The sequence below is a fragment of the Monodelphis domestica genome, chromosome 1, assembly GCF_027887165.1.
Source record: "Monodelphis domestica isolate mMonDom1 chromosome 1, mMonDom1.pri, whole genome shotgun sequence".
In the NCBI taxonomy this organism is placed as follows: domain Eukaryota; kingdom Metazoa; phylum Chordata; class Mammalia; order Didelphimorphia; family Didelphidae; genus Monodelphis; species Monodelphis domestica.
This window is the reverse complement of record NC_077227.1, coordinates 63,015,401-63,033,775: the sequence shown is the minus strand read 5'-3', so window position 1 is coordinate 63,033,775 and position 18,375 is coordinate 63,015,401. Positions and strand designations below refer to the sequence as shown.

General features: G+C 38.3%; 1 protein-coding gene across 1 annotated transcript in view; it reads right to left on the bottom strand.

Moving 5' to 3' along the window:
- Positions 1 to 18,375, bottom strand: part of LOC100015953 (heparan-alpha-glucosaminide N-acetyltransferase-like) — a 159,367-nt gene that overhangs the window by 108,968 nt on the left and 32,024 nt on the right. The window contains exons 5-6 of the mRNA XM_056815386.1: positions 7,201 to 7,313; positions 4,926 to 5,050 (exon numbers count right to left, since the gene is read on the bottom strand). Coding sequence (XP_056671364.1) covers positions 4,926 to 5,050; positions 7,201 to 7,313 — 238 coding nt within the window. The remainder of the gene's footprint in view (positions 1 to 4,925; positions 5,051 to 7,200; positions 7,314 to 18,375) is intronic.

The following is an 18,375-nucleotide window of genomic DNA, read 5'->3' as shown; positions in this document are numbered from 1 at the left end:
TCAGGAAGACCTGAGTTCAAATCTGACCTCAGATACTAGTTATATGACCCTGTGAAAGTTACTTAACCCTGTTTGTCTCAGTTTCCTCATCTATCAAATGAGCTAGAGGAGGAAATGGCAAATTACCTCAGTATCTTTGCCCAAAAAAACCCAAATAGGATCATGAGAGTTGGACATGATAAAAACAACTGACCAACAACAAAAATCCAGATGTACTATATGTGAGAATACTAAGACAATGATGGTCCAAACTAGAGACCCTGTCAGGAAAGAAAATGAGATTGGTTTAGCCCACCCACACCTGATCAGGTTATCATCACTTTCCTTTTAAGGAATTTGCAAAGTATCCATGTAATAATCCAGTTTAGCATTTTTCTAGGGATCATAAAATTACAGAATCCGAGAATCTAAGGTGGAAGAACTCCCAGAGATTATGATCCAAGCAGCACCTGAACAAGAAACTCCTCCACCACATTTCTAAGAGGGCATTCAGCCTTTGTTTGGAGGCTTCCAGGGACAAGGAACCCACTATGTCCAATGGCAAATCATTCCACTTTTGGATAGCTCTCTGGGTTAGGAAATTTCTCCTTATGAAATCTGTGCCAGAGAAACATCAACCCATTACCCCTAGTTGTACTCTGTGAATGCCAAAAATCTACCCTCACTTCCACATTAAAGTTTCTCAGATACTTGAAGTGGACTACAAAGCTATGATATCTTAGTGGGTAAAGTGCTGGTTCTGGGACTTTGGAAGACCTCAGTTCAAATCCTACCTCAGACACTAACTATATAAGCATAGACAAGGCCCTTGGCCTCTTAGCCTCATCTAGAAAATGGGAATAATATGAAATGGTAATAATATGAGCTTCTATCTCCCAGGGTTGTGGTGAGAATCAAACAAGACATATATGTAGCATGTTTTGCAGCCTTAACGTACTATATAAAATGTTAGCTAATATTAATATTAAATCATTTTTGTGTTTTTATTGCTATCATATCACACTGTTGCCTCAAATTGAAGTTGAAGCCTGTTAAAACCAATTCTTTTTCAGATGAAATGCTGCATAACTGTGCTTTCTCTGCACACTGTATTTTGCTTGTGAGATAGATTTTTGGCCCAAGGTATAAGGATTTACATTTAGTCCTACTACATTTTGTCTTATTAGATTCAACCAAATGTTTGAATCTCTTGATTTTTCAGACTCCTGATTCTGTCATCCATATGATGTCTTCTTTCTCCCAGTTTTATCATGTTCAAGTTAGATAAATTTGCCAACTATTTCTTCATCCAACACATATATTTAAAAGTAAACCAATCATTAAGCAGTACCCAGGACAGCTCCCCTGAATCACTCCAACAGAGACCTTCTCCTTCCAAGTTGACTTTCATTCATTAATGACTACTCTTCAAGTCCAGTCAATCAACCTGTTACAAATCTATCTAATTGTACTTTGTTAAATGTTCTACTAAATAAATGTACCTTCAGCATTTCTCTGATCTACCAGTCAAGAGACCTGTCAAAAACAAGGATGAGGTTAGTCTGGCAAGATCTGATTTTGATAGAGCCAGCCTAGTTCTTTGTGACAAACATTTAACTTTCAGGTATTCACTAACCATCCCACTGAAATATACTGTAGAATTTTTTCTAGCAGTTAAGAAAAAGCTACTGGTCTGAGGTCATCAGTAACTATTCTTTTCCTCTTAAAGATGACAGGAGAGCATCTGCCCTTCTCCCCTCCTGTTGACCCTTTCCCATTCTTGAGTCTTTCAAAAATATTGATGTTGTACAACTTTTCATTAGTTTATTTGAGTTGGGGTTTTGGAGTTGGGGCTTTATAAGATTATTCACTCATAAAAATGAAAACTATGGAAATATGTTCTGTGTGATAAAACATGTATAACCCAAATTTAATTGCTTGCCAGCTCTGGAAGTAGGGAAGGACAGAGAGAGGAAGACAATTGTAGATCCTATAATTTCAAAAAACTTACATGGAAATTTATTATATGTTAAGTGGTAACATTTTTTCTTATTTAATTTTTTAAAAGATATTGATACTGGTTTCAGCAGTCACCTCTGCCAATTCTTTTAACACATGAAAATATGCTTAATCTGGCCCTAGTGACTTGTATTCACTTAAGGCAGCTGGAGGCTTTCTTTCCTCTTTATTTTGGGCATCATCTCCAACATGAACATAATCCTTCTTGGCAGAGAAAACAGAAATGAAATAACAGCATAACATGTCTAACATCTCTGTCATCTTTTATCATAATCTCCATATCCACTGTGAGTAATGTCCCCTTGTTTATTTACTATTCAATCATCCCCCCCCCAATGCATCTAATATCTAATGTGACCAAGCTACTATGTGAGGTGCTGGGATGCCTCTAAAATAATGGGGGGTGGGGAATAGCCACTGGCATTAAAAAGACAGTTTTCTACTGAAGGATGAAATATTTATACAGTGCAAGGTAATGGTCAAGGTATTTTGAAAAGGGGACAAATGGCTAAAAATTAAAGAGACCCAGAAAGGTTCCCAATAGGAGGTGGTACCTGAATTGAGCTATTAGTGAATTAAAGATTCTAAAAGGCAGAAATGAGCAAAGAGTATGCTTTAGTTATGAGATAGACTGAAGAGGCATAGGAGATAAGGAGAACAGCCAATAAAACAATGTCACTAGAACTTAAAAATGTATTTAAGGGAATCATGTAAATGCCTGGAATCTTTGAAAGACAAAATGATCAGCACCAGGATTTTATATAGTATACTAGAGGCAATAAAGAGCCACTGAAGATTCTTGAGAAGTACTCTGACATCTTCACCTTTGCTCCAACGTCTTAAAGAATCTTTTTTGTATGACCTGAGCTCAATTCCTACTTAGTTTTAACACAAAATATCTTGTTGGTGTAACAGGCAGGAAGCCAGTGTCACTGGATCAAAGATATATATTGAGGGGTAAAGTATAAGAAGACTGGAAAGGTAGAGGGGAGCTAAATTATGAAGGGACTAATTACCAGTCCATGTATTTTGTAATGGATTCTTGAGGCAATAGGAAACCACTAGATTTTTGAGTAGATGGAGAAACATAATTGGGCCTGCACTCTAGGAAAATCACTTTAGTGGCTGAGTGGAGGATAAATTAGAGTGGAGATTTGAAGCCCCCAGCACTTTTGCAATAATCTGGATGTGAGGTGATTAAACTGGTGGCAGTGCCAGAAGAGAGAAGAACAAGTATTGGAGAGATGTTGCAAAGATGAAATCAATAGACCTTGCCAACAGATTGAAAATGGGGGATGGGGGTGGGAGAGAATGAGGACTCCAGGATGACTCTTGGGTTGTGAGCCTGAGGGCCTGGAAAATATGGTGTTACCCTCTCCAGCAATAAAGAATGTAGGAGGAGGAGAGAGTTTAGGGGAGGGAAACTAATTATGTTTTAGAAATATTGAGTCCAAGATATCTACTGGATATTTATTTTGAGATGTCTGAAAAGCATTAGGAAGTATGAGATTGGAGGTCAACAGAGAAATTGAGGAACGAGGGATAGGTATGAGAATTATCAGCATGGAGATAGTAATTAAATCACATTACTTCCTCAAATAAGATAAACAAATGAAGTAACATACAGGGTGAAGAGGGCCCAGGACAGAACCCTGAGGGCCTCTTATGGTTACAGGGCATAATATGGAGGAAGATCCAGAAAAGGAGATAAAAGAATCATCAGAAAGGTAGGAAGAGAACCAGAAGGGAGATATCCTAAAAATCTATAAAAAAAAGAAAGTAGCATAGAGAAAAGAGGGCTCAAAAGTGTCAAAGGCTACAGAGAGGTCAAGGAGAATGAAGATTGAGAAAAGGTCATTGGATTGGGCAACCATTAGTAATTGGAGAGAACAGAGTATAGTAATAATATGTCCCTAGTCTTGTACACTATTCTATGCTTCTCTTAATGTAACCTAATATTGGATTTGCTGGTTTAGCTGACAAATCATATTGCTGTCTTGTTTATCTTATACTCCACAAAACTCTCTCCCATATCTTTTTCAGACAAATTGCCACATAGCCATTTATCTATCATCTACTTTTGACATTTATTTTTTAACTCGAATATAAGATTTTGCATTTATCTGAATTGCATTTCATCATCTTAGATACAACTCAACATTCTACCAGATGAGATCTTTTTTGATTCTCGTTCTTTAATCCAGTGAGTTAGCTATATTTCTTGACTCTGTTTAAACTGCAAATCTGATAGCTAAATCAGCTGCACCTTTGTTCAGGTCATTGCCAAAACTGTTATATAGCACAGGTTTACTCCATTAAAGGGCAAGCCTTCATCTTCAAGGTTCAGTTCCTTTAATTTGCCTAAACTAGACAACAATGGGAACACACATTGCTTTTGGGGTAAATTTCTCTGCCTTCCAGGTCTCAGTGTTCCTCATCTGTAAAATTTGATGATATCTAAGGTCCCTTCCAGCTCCAATGTTTTTTGATTCTCTGATTTTAGTTAACAAGCCTAAGAGAAGTATCTAAGAAACAATAGGATTATTGCTGGTATGGGGAAGAATTTCAGCATTCCACTGTGGTCACAAAGGGGATTTATACAACCTAAGAAGCAATGTGGATAGAGTCAGCTGGAGGAAGGAATTAAAAATCCATTGCTTGAAAGTTGCTTTCTGGGATGGGGTAGGAGGTAACGTCTATATGAGGATTCACTTGGCAACAAGGTACCTTGGGTTTGGGAGGCATTTTTTTTTTTCCTGGGGAAGGTAACACCTCTTGTGCACCTTTACCTGTAGAGATCTTTTTGTTGTGAAATCAGACTATCAACAAATGCTTCTTTTTTTTCAATTCCTGTTAACTTGACCTTCACTAGCTCTAGGTGGCTGCATTCTGGCTGCTGCATGAGTTCCTGCCTGGCTGGAGTTTACCTGGGACAGCCAGGAACAGGGAGTAGAAAGGTGAGACACAACCAGATGCATTCCAAACCAATGATGATGATCCACTCCTGCCAGTAAAGGACAATATCTCTGAATGGAGCCCACCAGACACCAACCTACACAGAAAGAAATAAACACAGTTAAAGGGATGAAAGGTATGTTCTGTGGGTCATCAGAGTGATTTTACCAGGGAAATAACAGGAAGACAGATTTAGATTTGGATGAGACCCTAAAGACCATCTAGTCCAACCTCTTTGGGAAATTACCCAAGTTAACAGAGATCATAATAGGATAGTCAAAGACTTACATCCACATCTTTGGACCCAAAATCCAGCATACTTTCAACTGTAATCAATCAATCATCATTTATTAAGTACTAAATTCTGTGCCAGGCACTGAGCTAGATTCTGGGATTACAGAAATCGTGAGAAATGCTTTCAACTTCTTACTGAACTATGGTGAAATACTATAGCCCATTTGTATTAAAACTGAAATAAGAATATACAAGCTTCTTTTTAAGGGCAGGGACTACTTTGAACTTGAATTTGAATCCTCAGGTTTAATGAAGCACTCAAGAAGTTAGATGGAGCAGTAGATAAGAGAATCAGAGCTGGAGTCAGAAACCTCTCAGTTTGAATGTGACTTCAGATACTTTCTAGGTGTGTGAACTTAGAAAATTCACTTAATGTTAGTTTCTTCATATGCAAATGGATATCATAATAGCACCTCCCTTTCAGAGTTGTGAGGATCAAAGAAAATATAATTGTCAAATGCTTCATAATAGTAGATGCTTAATAGATGCTAAATGAATAAGAGCTATCTTTTCAGATAGTGTGTTATCCTTTATTGGTAGTCTTTGTACAGAAGTTAGATTATCACTATCTGGTAGATTGCATTGAGGATTCATTTGGGGGTTTGAGTTGGATAACAGATCTATTGAGTTCTGTTGATCTGTTATTGATTTGAGATCTATTGAAATTCTGTAATGATCACTTAAAATTCTTTTCAAAATTGTTTGTCCTGGAAAATGTATCAGGCCTTGAAAAAAATTCAGATAGAAGTTGAGATTTATTTCAACTCCAAACTCTATTGAAGAAAACACGTGTGTCATATATATCTTCTGAGAACCGTTAGATGAAAATGTTAGTTTGCCAAGAACCAGATAAATTACTGATCAAAAGGGAAAGAACTATTGCTCAGAAAGGAGATGAAAGGTTAGAGAAAGAGAAAGAAGGGAGGAAAAGAGGCCAGGGAAAGGGAGGAAAGAATGGGAAATAACAGAAGTATTACATATAGGACAGTTAAATGGCAGAGTGGATAGCATACAAGGCCTGGAGTCAGGAAGATTTGAATTTAAATCTGAATTCAAACATTTACCAGCTCTGTGACCCTGGGACTCCGTTTGCCCCAGTTTCTTCATCTGGAGAAGGAAATGGCAAGCCATTCTTTGTCAAGAAAACACCAAATGGAGCCATGAAGAGTTAGACATGACTGAAACTTCTGAATAACAAACTGAGTATAGAGAAACCTTCTAATTGGAAAAAACAATTTAGGGGGGAAACTGACAGTGCTGATACAGAGATACATAAAATTTGTCTATAATATCTTTCTTCTGCAAAATGAAGACTCCAAGGACCTGTTAGACTTTTGGAGAAACTTTTTTTTTTTAATGGGGATCTTTGTCTAGCCCAGACTGGAAGTATAAGAACTACTCATAAGGCTGATCTCATTACTCAATTGGTATGAAAGATTTGATCTGCTCCATTTCTGATCTGAGCCCATTTACTCCTCCTTAGGCAAGCTGTCATTATCCTTCCTTCCAAGGATTCATCATATTGATGCTGGACTTAATGTATAGCCCATTACAGCTCAGAACTCCTGAGCTCAAGAGATCCACTAGCCTCATCCTCAGCCTCCCTGGAAGCCAGGATTATAGGAATGTCCTACCATGCTGAAGGGCAATTCCTGGGCACAAGATAACATATATGTATATGTGTATATACGTATGTGTGTATATGTATTATGCATGCATATGTATGTGTGTGTGCGTGGTCTTTCCTGTTGGAATATAAATTCCTTGAGTGTAGAGACTGACTCATTTTTGGTTTTGTATTCCCAGGGTCCTAGCACAGTGCCTGGCATACAGGAGGTGATTAACAAATGCTGATTGATTGACTAGTTGATCTAACAATCCAGGTAAAGACATCAGGGCCACCAGGTACATTGAGTCAAAATGAGTTCAGACAGGAAGAGCTGTTCTACTCACCTGGTACTTCTGCATATCTGCCACCCCAAAGGCAATCTGCATCAGGGCCACAATAAAATAGGTGAAGCCAAGCCTCTGAAGGACTCCTGGGAGCCTTGCCCAACTCCAGGACACTGGAGGACAGAAGAGTGGATAGGAGTCAATTCAGTCCCAGTTCTGCTGTTTATTTACAATCAAATCATAATGCAAAGGTGATGCTCCTGACCTCAGAAAGGATGGATACACTCTGAGCTGAGCCTGTAGTAGTGGGAATGGGGGAATGAAGACACACACACTTTCTTCCCTTCTCTTCCTTAAGACCAAATTCATGTGTTTTGGGAAAAATCTATATCAGAATAGGGGCAGCTAGGTAGCTCAGAGAAGAGAGAGCCAGATCTGGAGATGGAAGGTCTTGGGTTCAAATCAGTATCAGGGACTTCCCCGCTGTATGACCTTGGGCAAATCACTTAAACCCCAATATCTAACCATTACCATTCTTTTACCTTGGAACCAATATTTAGTATTGACTCTAAGACAGAATGTAAAAGGTGTTTTTTTAAAGTCTATATCAGATTGCTTGCCATTTCAGAGAACAGGGACAAGTGGGAAGAATGAAGGGGAGAGAATTTAGAACTCAAATTTTTAAAGAAAAATTAATATTTTAAAATTGACTTTTCAGCTAATTGGGGAAAAATAAAATATTATTTTAAAATATAACAAAGTCATGTGTTTGGGGAGAGAGGCACATATGAGTGGCACAGAAGATAGAGTACTGGGTCTGGAGTCAGGCACCTTCCTGAGTACAAATCTGGCCTCAGATACTTCTAGTTGTGTGACCTTGGAGAAGTCACTTAACCATATTTACCTCAGTTCATCTATAAAATGAGCTGGAAAAGGAAATGACAAACTCCTCCAATATTTTTACCAAGAAAAGAGTTTTATATGAATGAAGCAACTCAATAACAGCAAACATGTATGTCAAGCAATTTTTTATGAGACATTATCTTGCTGAACTTTCCACACTCATGAACCTTCAAAATTATCTCATACTTTCCTATCCCTGCACTTTTGCTCACATCCTTCCTACTCATTGAAATATTCTTTGTGAGAAAAGGTGTATCATTTATAAAATCTAGGAGATACTCTAGGTATTATGTAGTAAGATATTTTGTTTCTCTGTGTTGGTGTTAAATGCAATAGTATCTTTAGGATTTGGAGTTGAAACAAACATTAAACATCTTTTAATCCAGGCTCTTCATTCCACAGAAGAACAAATGAAGCTCAGCAACATCAGACAAACTTGCCACTTGTCCAAGGTCACACAATTTATAAGTAACGAGTTAGGGTTCAAACCCAGATTTTCTGGCTCCAAGTCTAAAACTCTTTCTATTGTATTAAACTCTTTTATGAAACTATTTTTCCACTTCCCTCTTCGGGAAGAGAAAGAAATGGTTACTAAGTGATTAAATAGAAATGTGTGGTTACAAGAAACAGTAACTCATGAGCAAGAAGAAGGGTCCCTGATTGGCTGGGAGTGATCCTGAGATTCTTGAGGAGATTAATGATTTGGATTGAGTATCCAGGGCAAATTGTCATTGAAATTAGTAAATGGAAGAAGAGTGGAGAGATTCTGATAGGAGAGCTGACATTCTTGGTTTAGAACAAAATGAGGCTGAATTGTGTACTAGTTTTAGCTTCAGGGGTTCAGCCATAGGGTGTGGACTGAAGATTTAACCAGGGAATTTGAGATTCAGTTGCTTTTTGGAAATTGGGGCACCAGGTTTCTCTGGATAGTTTCCTTTCATGGGCATTTCTGATTGTCTTACTTTTGTGAATTTTAAAAAATAAAACCCTTTATTCCTTGTAAAATATATATAAACGTGTTTAAACTTCTAACCACTTGCACGTGGCAAGGGGGGAGGTGGCTACTGGGAATTGCAAGGCAAATGTCTTTGGATATAATAAGGGGGGAATATGAATAATGGGAAATTCAGGTAGATCTGATGACTGCATTTGGATATGGGGATCCCTGCTCCACAGAGAATGGGGTTTAAGCACTCAGAAATGCAAATCACTACCATGGAAAGGCAAGTCAGTCTGTTAACAAACATTTATGAACTGCTTGCCTTGTTCTAGGCACTGTGCTAAGGCACTGAGACAGCAAAAAGAAAAGCTGTCCCTGTCTAAAGGAACTTTCATTGAGAGTAAACAACGTATAAAATGAAGCTGAAGGAATGGTGGCATAGGGAGCAATTGGAAGAAGAGAGGTAAGGACATGGTGGAGAAAGAAGTCCTAGGAATCAAATGCAGACCTTGGAGAAGAAAGAGAATAAATGTGACTGGTCTGAGCATTTTCTTTAAAATGGAGGCTCCAAAAAGAACCCATCAATCAGAGGAAAAGGTTGCAGGAGTGGCATGATCTTCTAGGGTGAGAAGATGTCTGAAGCATGGCAGAAAGAAAAGTATGAAGAGCACAGGGAAGAACTCAGAGAAGAATGAAGGGACTACTGAAGCAAAGTAAGAAAAGTAGGGAGAGAAAGGGCTGACATTTATTTATAAAGGGATAAGGGCTTTATGTCATCAACTCACTTGGGCCGCATAATTCCTTCCATAGAATACTTTGTTAATATTGTATAACAGTGCCCTTCAGTGGATCTTCAGTCTCATCAACATGAGTCTTCATTCACAACTCAGCTATACCGTCTCATCTTGTGTAGCCCTTCTCATTTCTCTAATAGTTCCATAGTTCCTTAGATTTGTGAGCTCATTGGTGTGGACAATCCCTCCAGAGATGCAGATTGCACTTTGTCCATACCTTCGGCTCCAATATGAACTGTGTCCATATGGTCCTATAAATCCTCTCCAGGGGTCCACTCATCTTCTTGGGAGCCTACTTCAAGATCAATTAATGTTGCCTGGATATTCACAAAGGTTTGAGACTGTGCAATGACTATGCCTCAAATAAGTGGCATTTGATTGCATAGCAAGACCACCCACTTTTCTCTTCCTACTTTTCTCTGATGACAGACTTCATGCCACTTCTTCCATGCAACTCTTAGCTAATACTACATTGGAGAGTACTCATGCATATCTCTCTCTCCATTGCCCTTTGAGTAGCTTACAACTTTAATTTTTTAAAGACAGTGAATTTACTATTTGGCAAAAATCTGAAAGCAATCTGGCAGAAACTAGATATAGTCCAATATCTTACACTATTTGCCAAGATAAGACTAAGATGGATTCATGACCTAGGCCTAAAGGGAGATATAATAAGCAAATTAGAAGAACAAGGAATATATTGTCTTTTAAATTTATGGATAGAAGATTTTGTGAAAAACAAAAAATAGAAAGCTTTATGAGATGCAAAATAGATAATTTTGAATGCATCAAATTTAAAAGGTTTTGTACAAACAAAATTAATATAACCAAGATGAAAAGGTCTCATGTCTAAAATATATAGAGAACTTTGACAAATAGTAGAATTTGAGTCATGCTCCAGTTTATAAATGGTTAAAAGATATGAACAGCTTTTAGACAAAGAAACCAAAGGTATATGAAAAATGACCTATCTTTATTAATTAGAGCAATGCAAATCCAAACAACTCTGAGATATCTCACACCTATCAGATTAGCTAAAATGATAAAAGGGCAAAATGACAAATGTTGGAGGAGATATGGGGAATTAGAAACACTAATACAAAGATGGCGGCTTAGAGAAAGCTGAAGTTCAGATCTCCGGAAAACCCTTCCCGACCGATCTCAAACTAGAAGCTCCTAAGGCGCCGAAATTCAAAACGATCAACAGCACAGACCCTGGGAACCCTCCTCCTGGACCTGGACCCGGTTCAAAAGGTACGGCTCCCCTTAAAAGCCAGAACCCGAGATCCCTCGGACCTCAGGGGTAGGAGCGCAGAGTCCAAGGCTCCCGGAAGCGGCAGCCGTGCCGGGCTCAGAGAGCAGGGTCTGAGGAACAACAACCCTCAGGGTCTTCTACCCAAGTCCCAGTCCGGGTGAAAGTTACTGCCTGGGGCCTCCTCTGCAAAGAGCTGGTCGGTCCGGGTGAAAGTTACTGCCTGGGGCCTCCGCTGCAGAGAGCTGGTCAAAACAACAGCAACCCTCAGGGCGGGCAAGACAGCCTCACGGGCTGGATCCTGCTATCCAAGTCTCAGTGAAAGTCTGTGCTCTCGGAGCTTGGGGAAGCGGCAGCCCATCCCCCCACAGGCCGACGAAACAGCCTCACGGCCAGGGATTCTGAAGGCAACTTCTGGAAATCGAGCCAGGGGGAGAGTGTGGCCTCGTGGTCCGACCCTTCCATTCCAGTTCCAGTGAGGCATATTCAGTTTAACCCAGGGAACGCTCATAGAACCAACATCTGCCCAGGACTAAAGCCTCTGATCACCAGACAAAGACAAGAAAAGCCAATCCTCCACGTTCAGAGATGACAAACTCCACAGAAGCACAGAAGCCCCAAAATACCAAGAAAAATAAGAAGAAAGGGGCGACTCTGGACACATTCTATGGAGCCAAAATACAAAATACAGAGCAGATAGAAGAAGATATACAAGAAAATTCTCCAAAATCTTCCAAAGGAAATAGAAACTCTCCACAAACCCATGAAGAATTTGAATCAGAAAGGACCAAAAAGATGGAAGCCCTCTGGGAGGAAAAGTGGGAAATAATGCAAAAGAAATTCACGCATCTACAAAACCAGTTTGACCAAACTGTAAAAGAAAACCAGGCTTTAAAGCAAGAACTAATAAAGCAAAGCCAAAACACCAAGAAATTAGAAGAGAACATAAAATATCTCACCGACAAGGTGATAGATCTGGAAAACAGGGGGAGAAGAGAAAATTTAAGAATAATTGGACTCCCAGAAAAGCCAGAAATAAACACCAAACTGGACATGGTGATACAAGATATAATCAAAGAAAATTGCCCAGAGATTCTAGAACAAGGGGGCAATACATCCACTGACAGAGCTCACAGAACACCTTCTACACTAAACCCCCAAAAGACAACTCCCAGGAATGTAATTGCCAAATTCCAAAGCTATCAAACAAAAGAAAAAATCCTACAGGAAGCCAGAAAAAGACAACTTAGATATAAAGGAATGCCAATCAGGGTCACACAAGACCTTGCAAGTTCTACGCTGAATGATCGTAAGGCATGGAACATGATCTTCAGAAAGGCAAGAGAGCTGGGTCTCCAACCAAGAATCAGCTACCCAGCAAAACTGACTATATACTTCCAAGGGAAAGTATGGGCATTCAACAAAATAGAAGACTTCCAACTTTTTGCAAAGAAAAGACCAGAGCTCTGTGGAAAGTTTGATACTGAAAATCAAAGAGCAAGGAATACCTGAAAAGGTAAATATTAAGGAAAGGGGAAAAATGTTATCTTCTTTTACTCAAACTCTCTTCTATAAGGACTACATTTATATCAACCTATGTATACTAATATGTGGGGAAAATGTAATGTATAAATAGGGGGTAAAGAAAGACCAAATAGAATAATGGTTCTCACACAAAGATTCACAGGGGAAGGGGAGGGGAAGAAAACTCCTATAAGAAGGAGAGGAAGAGAGGGGGGGGGTTACTTAAACCTCAATCTCAGGGAAATCAACTCTGAGAGGGAAAAACATCCAGATCCATTGGGATCTTGAATTCTATCTTACCCAACAAGGGTAAGGAGAAGGGAAAACCAAGGGGGGAAGGGGGAGAGGGAGAACAAAAAGGGAGGGAAAGAGAGGGGGGAGGGGGAGGGAACAAAAAGGGAGGGACTAAAAAGGGAAACATCAAGGGAGGGGACAAGGGGGACTGATTCAAAGTAAATCACTGGACTAAAAGGTAGAGCCAAAGAAGAAAAGGTTAGAATTAGGGAAGGCAATCAAAATGCCAGGGAGTCCACAAATGACAATCATAACTTTGAACGTGAATGGGATGAACTCACCCATAAAACGTAGACGAATAGCAGAATGGATTAGAATCCAAAACCCTACCATGTGTTGTCTTCAAGAAACACACATGAGGCGGGTTGACACCCACAAGGTCAGAATTAAAGGATGGAGTAAGACCTTCTGGGCCTCAACTGATAGAAAGAAGGCAGGAGTGGTAATCATGATATCTGATAAAGCCAATGCAAAAATAGACCTGATCAAAAGGGATAGGGAAGGTAATTATATTTTGTTAAAAGGGACTATAGACAATGAGGAAATATCATTAATCAACATGTATGCACCAAATAATATAGCACCCAAATTTCTAATGGAGAAACTAGGAGAATTGAAGGAAGAAATAGACAATAAAACCATACTAGTGGGAGACTTAAACCAACCATTATCAAATTTAGATAAATCAAATCAAAAAATAAATAAGAAAGAGGTAAAAGAAGTGAATGAAATCTTAGAAAAATTAGAATTAATAGACATATGGAGAAAAATAAATAGGGATAAAAAGGAATACACCTTCTTCTCAGCACCACATGGCACATTCACAAAAATTGACCATACATTAGGTCACAGAAACATAGCACACAAATGCAAAAAAGCAGAAATAATGAATGCAGCCTTCTCAGATCACAAGGCAATAAAAATAATGATTAGTAATGGTACGTGGAAAACCAAATCTAAAACCAATTGGAAATTAAACAATATGATACTCCAAAACCGTTTAGCTAAAGAAGAAATCATAGAAACAATTAATAATTTCATCAAGGAAAATGACAATGGCGAAACATCCTTTCAAACCTTTTGGGATGCAGCCAAAGCGGTAATCAGAGGCAAATTCATATCCCTGAAAGCTCATATTAACAAACAAGGGAGAGCAGAGATCAATCAATTGGAAATGCAATTGAAAAAACTCGAAAGCGATCAAATTAAAAACCCCCAGCAGAAAACCAAATTAGAAATCCTAAAAATTAAGGGAGAAATTAATAAAATCGAAAGTGATAGAACTATTGATTTAATAAATAAGACAAGAAGCTGGTACTTTGAAAAAACAAACAAAATAGACAAAGTACTGGTCAATCTAATTAAAAAAAGGAAGGAAGAAAAGCAAATTCACAGCATTAAAGATGAAAAGGGGGACAGCACCTCCAATGAGGAGGAAATTAAGGCAATCATTAGAAATTACTTTGCCCAATTATATGGCAATAAATACACCAATTTAGGAGAAATGGATGAATATATACAAAAATACAAACTGCCTAGACTAACAGAAGAGGAAATAGAATTCCTAAATAATCCCATATCAGAAATTGAAATCCATCAAGCCATCAAAGAACTTCCTAAGAAAAAATCCCCAGGGCCTGATGGATTCACCTGTGAATTCTATCAAACATTCAGAGAACAGTTAATCCCAATACTATACAAACTATTTGACATAATAAGCAAAGAGGGAGTTCTACCAAACTCCTTTTACGACACAAACATGGTACTGATTCCAAAACCAGGCAGGTCAAAAACAGAGAAAGAAAACTATAGACCAATCTCCCTAATGAATATAGATGCAAAAATTTTAAATAGGATACTAGCAAAAAGACTCCAGCAAGTGATCAGAAGGATCATTCACCATGATCAAGTAGGATTCATACCAGGGATGCAGGGCTGGTTCAACATTAGGAAAACCATCCACATAATTGACCACATCAACAAGCAAACTAGCAAGAACCACATGATTATCTCAATAGATGCAGAAAAAGCCTTTGATAAAATACAACACCCATTCCTATTAAAAACACTAGAAAGCATAGGAATAGAAGGGTCATTCCTAAAAATAATAAACAGTATATATCTAAAACCAACAGCTAATATCATCTGCAATGGGGATAAACTAGATGCATTCCCAATAAGATCAGGAGTGAAACAAGGATGCCCATTATCACCTCTACTATTTGACATTGTACTAGAAACACTAGCAGTAGCAATTAGAGAAGATAAAGAAATTGAAGGCATCAGAATAGGCAAGGAGGAGACCAAGTTATCACTCTTTGCGGATGACATGATGGTCTACTTAAAGAATCCTAGAGATTCAACCAAAAAGCTAATTGAAATAATCAACAACTTTAGCAAAGTTGCAGGATACAAAATAAACCCACATAAATCATCAGCTTTTCTATATATCTCCAACACAGCTCAGCAGCAAGAACTAGAAAGAGAAATCCCATTCAAAATCACCTTAGACAAAATAAAATACCTAGGAATCTATCTCCCAAGACAAACACAGGAACTATATGAACACAATTACAAAACACTCGCCACACAACTAAAACTAGACTTGAACAATTGGAAAAACATTAACTGCTCATGGATAGGACGAGCCAATATAATAAAAATGACCATCCTACCCAAACTTATTTATCTATTTAGTGCCATACCCATTGAACTACCAAAATACTTCTTCACTGATTTAGAAAAAACCATAACAAAGTTCATTTGGAAGAACAAAAGATCAAGGATATCCAGGGAAATAATGAAAAAAAACACATATGATGGGGGCCTTGCAGTCCCAGACCTCAAACTATATTACAAAGCAGCAGTCATCAAAACAATTTGGTACTGGCTAAGAAACAGAAAGGAAGATCAGTGGAATAGACTGGGGGAAAACGACCTCAGCAAGACAGTATACGATAAACCCAAAGATCCCAGCTTTTGGGACAAAAATCCACTATTCGATAAAAACTGCTGGGAAAATTGGAAGACAGTGTGGGAGAGACTAGGAATAGATCAACACCTCACACCCTACACCAAGATAAATTCAAAATGGGTGAGTGACTTAAACATAAAGAAGGAAACCATAAGTAAATTGGGTAAACACAGAATAGTATACATGTCAGACCTTTGGGAGGGGAAAGGCTTTAAAACCAAGCAAGATATAGAAAGAATCACAAAATGTAAAATAAATAATTTTGACTACATCAAACTAAAAAGCTTTTGTACAAACAAAACCAATATAACTAAAATCAGAAGGGAAACAACAAATTGGGAAAAAATCTTCATAGAAACCTCTGACAAAGGTTTAATTACTCATATTTATAATGAGCTAAATCAATTGTACAAAAAATCAAGCCATTCTCCAATTGATAAATGGGCAAGGGAAATGGATAGGCAGTTCTCAGATAAAGAAATCAAAACTATTAACAAGCACATGAAGAAGTGTTCTACATCTCTTATAATCAGAGAGATGCAAATCAAAACAACTCTGAGGTATCACCTCACACCTAGCAGATTGGCTAACATAACAGCAAAGGAAAGTAATGAATGCTGGAGGGGATGTGGCAAAGTAGGGACATTAATTCATTGCTGGTGGAGTTGTGAACTGATCCAACCATTCTGGAGGGCAATTTGGAACTATGCCCAAAGGGCGACAAAAGAATATCTACCCTTTGACCCAGCCATAGCACTGCTGGGTCTGTACCCCAAAGAGATAATGGACACAAAGACTTGTACAAAAATATTCATAGCTGCGCTCTTTGTGGTGGCCCAAAACTGGAAAACGAGGGGATGCCCATCAATTGGGGAATGGCTGAACAAACTGTGGTATATGTTGGTGATGGAATACTATTGTGCTCAAAGGAATAATAAAGTGGAGAAGTTCCATGGAGACTGGAACAACCTCCAGGAAGTGATGCAGAGCGAGAGGAGCAGAACCAGGAGAACATTGTACACAGAGACAAACACACTGTGGTATCATCGAACGTAATGGACTTCTCCATTAGTGGCGGTGTAATGTCCCTGAACAACTTTCAGGGATCCAGGAGAAAAAAAACACCATTCATAAGCAAAGGATAAACTATGGGAGTGGAAACACCGAGAAAAAGCAACTGCCTGAATACAGAGGTTGAGGGGACATGACAGAGGATAGACTTTAAATGAACACTCTAATGCAAATACTATCAACAAAGCAATGGGTTCAAATCAAGAAAACATCTAATGCCCAGTGGACTTACGCGTCGGCTATGGGGGGTGGGGGGGAGGAAAAGAAAATGATCTATGTCTTTAACGAATAATGCTTGGAAATGATCAAATAAAATATATTTAAAAAAAAAAAAGAAACACTAATACATTGGGTTTTTTGTCATTTTTTTTTCAAATTTTCAAATGTGAATTTATTGCATCTGTGGATCAAATCCTTCTGCAGGAAACATGTCTAATTTTCTCAAAACAATCCAAGGAAAAATATAATACACTTAGCAAATTTTGCTGCAATGTATTCATTCAATCATTTAAGGGCTATCTATATTCTATTTGACTATAATGTGCTTTCCAGGTGTTACCTGAATGGTAAACCAGTCATTTATCCAATGAGTTCATAGGATCATGTAATTTAGAGCTAGAATGGATCTGAGTCCAACAAATTCATTTTACACATAAGGGTGAAATCAAAATTGCCCCCAGTCCATTCATTCAGTTCTTTTTTTTTTTTTGCTCTTACTGTGTACAATTTTATTGTTCTGCTCACTTTACTTTGCATCATCTCATGCTTTTCCAGGTTTTTCTGAAATTGTCTAATTCTTAATTTCTTTTTTTCCAATTTAAACATTATTTTATTTTGTTATTTTCAAACAATATTCCTTGGAAACAAAGATCATTTTCTTTTCCTCCCCCCCTCCCACCACCCCTCCCATAGCCGATGCACGATTCCACTGGGTATCACATGTGTCCTTGATTCAAACCCATTTCCATGTTTTTGGTATTTATATTAGGGTGTTCATTTAGTCTATCCTCATTCATGTCCCCCCAACACCTGTAGTCAAACAGTTGCTTTTCTTCAGTGTTTTTATTCCCACAATTTGTCTTTTGCTTGTGGATAGTGTTTTTTCTCATAGATATGTTCAGGGACATTGTATTGACACTAATGGGGAAGTCCATTACATTCTATTGTACCACAGTGTTTCAGTCTCTGTGTACAATGTTTTCCTGGTTCTGCTCCTTTCGCTCTGTATCACTTCCTGGAGGTTGTTCCAGTCTCCATGGAATTCCTCCACTTTATTATTCCTTTTTGCACACTAGTATTCCATCACCAACATATACCACAATTTGTTCAGCCATTCCCCAATTGAAGGGCATCCCCCTCATTTTCCGATTTTTGGCCACCACAAAGAGTGAAGCTATGAATATTCTTGTACATGTCTTTTTCCTTATTATCTCTTTGGGGTACAAACCCAGTAGTGTTATGGCTGGATCAAAGGGCAGATAGT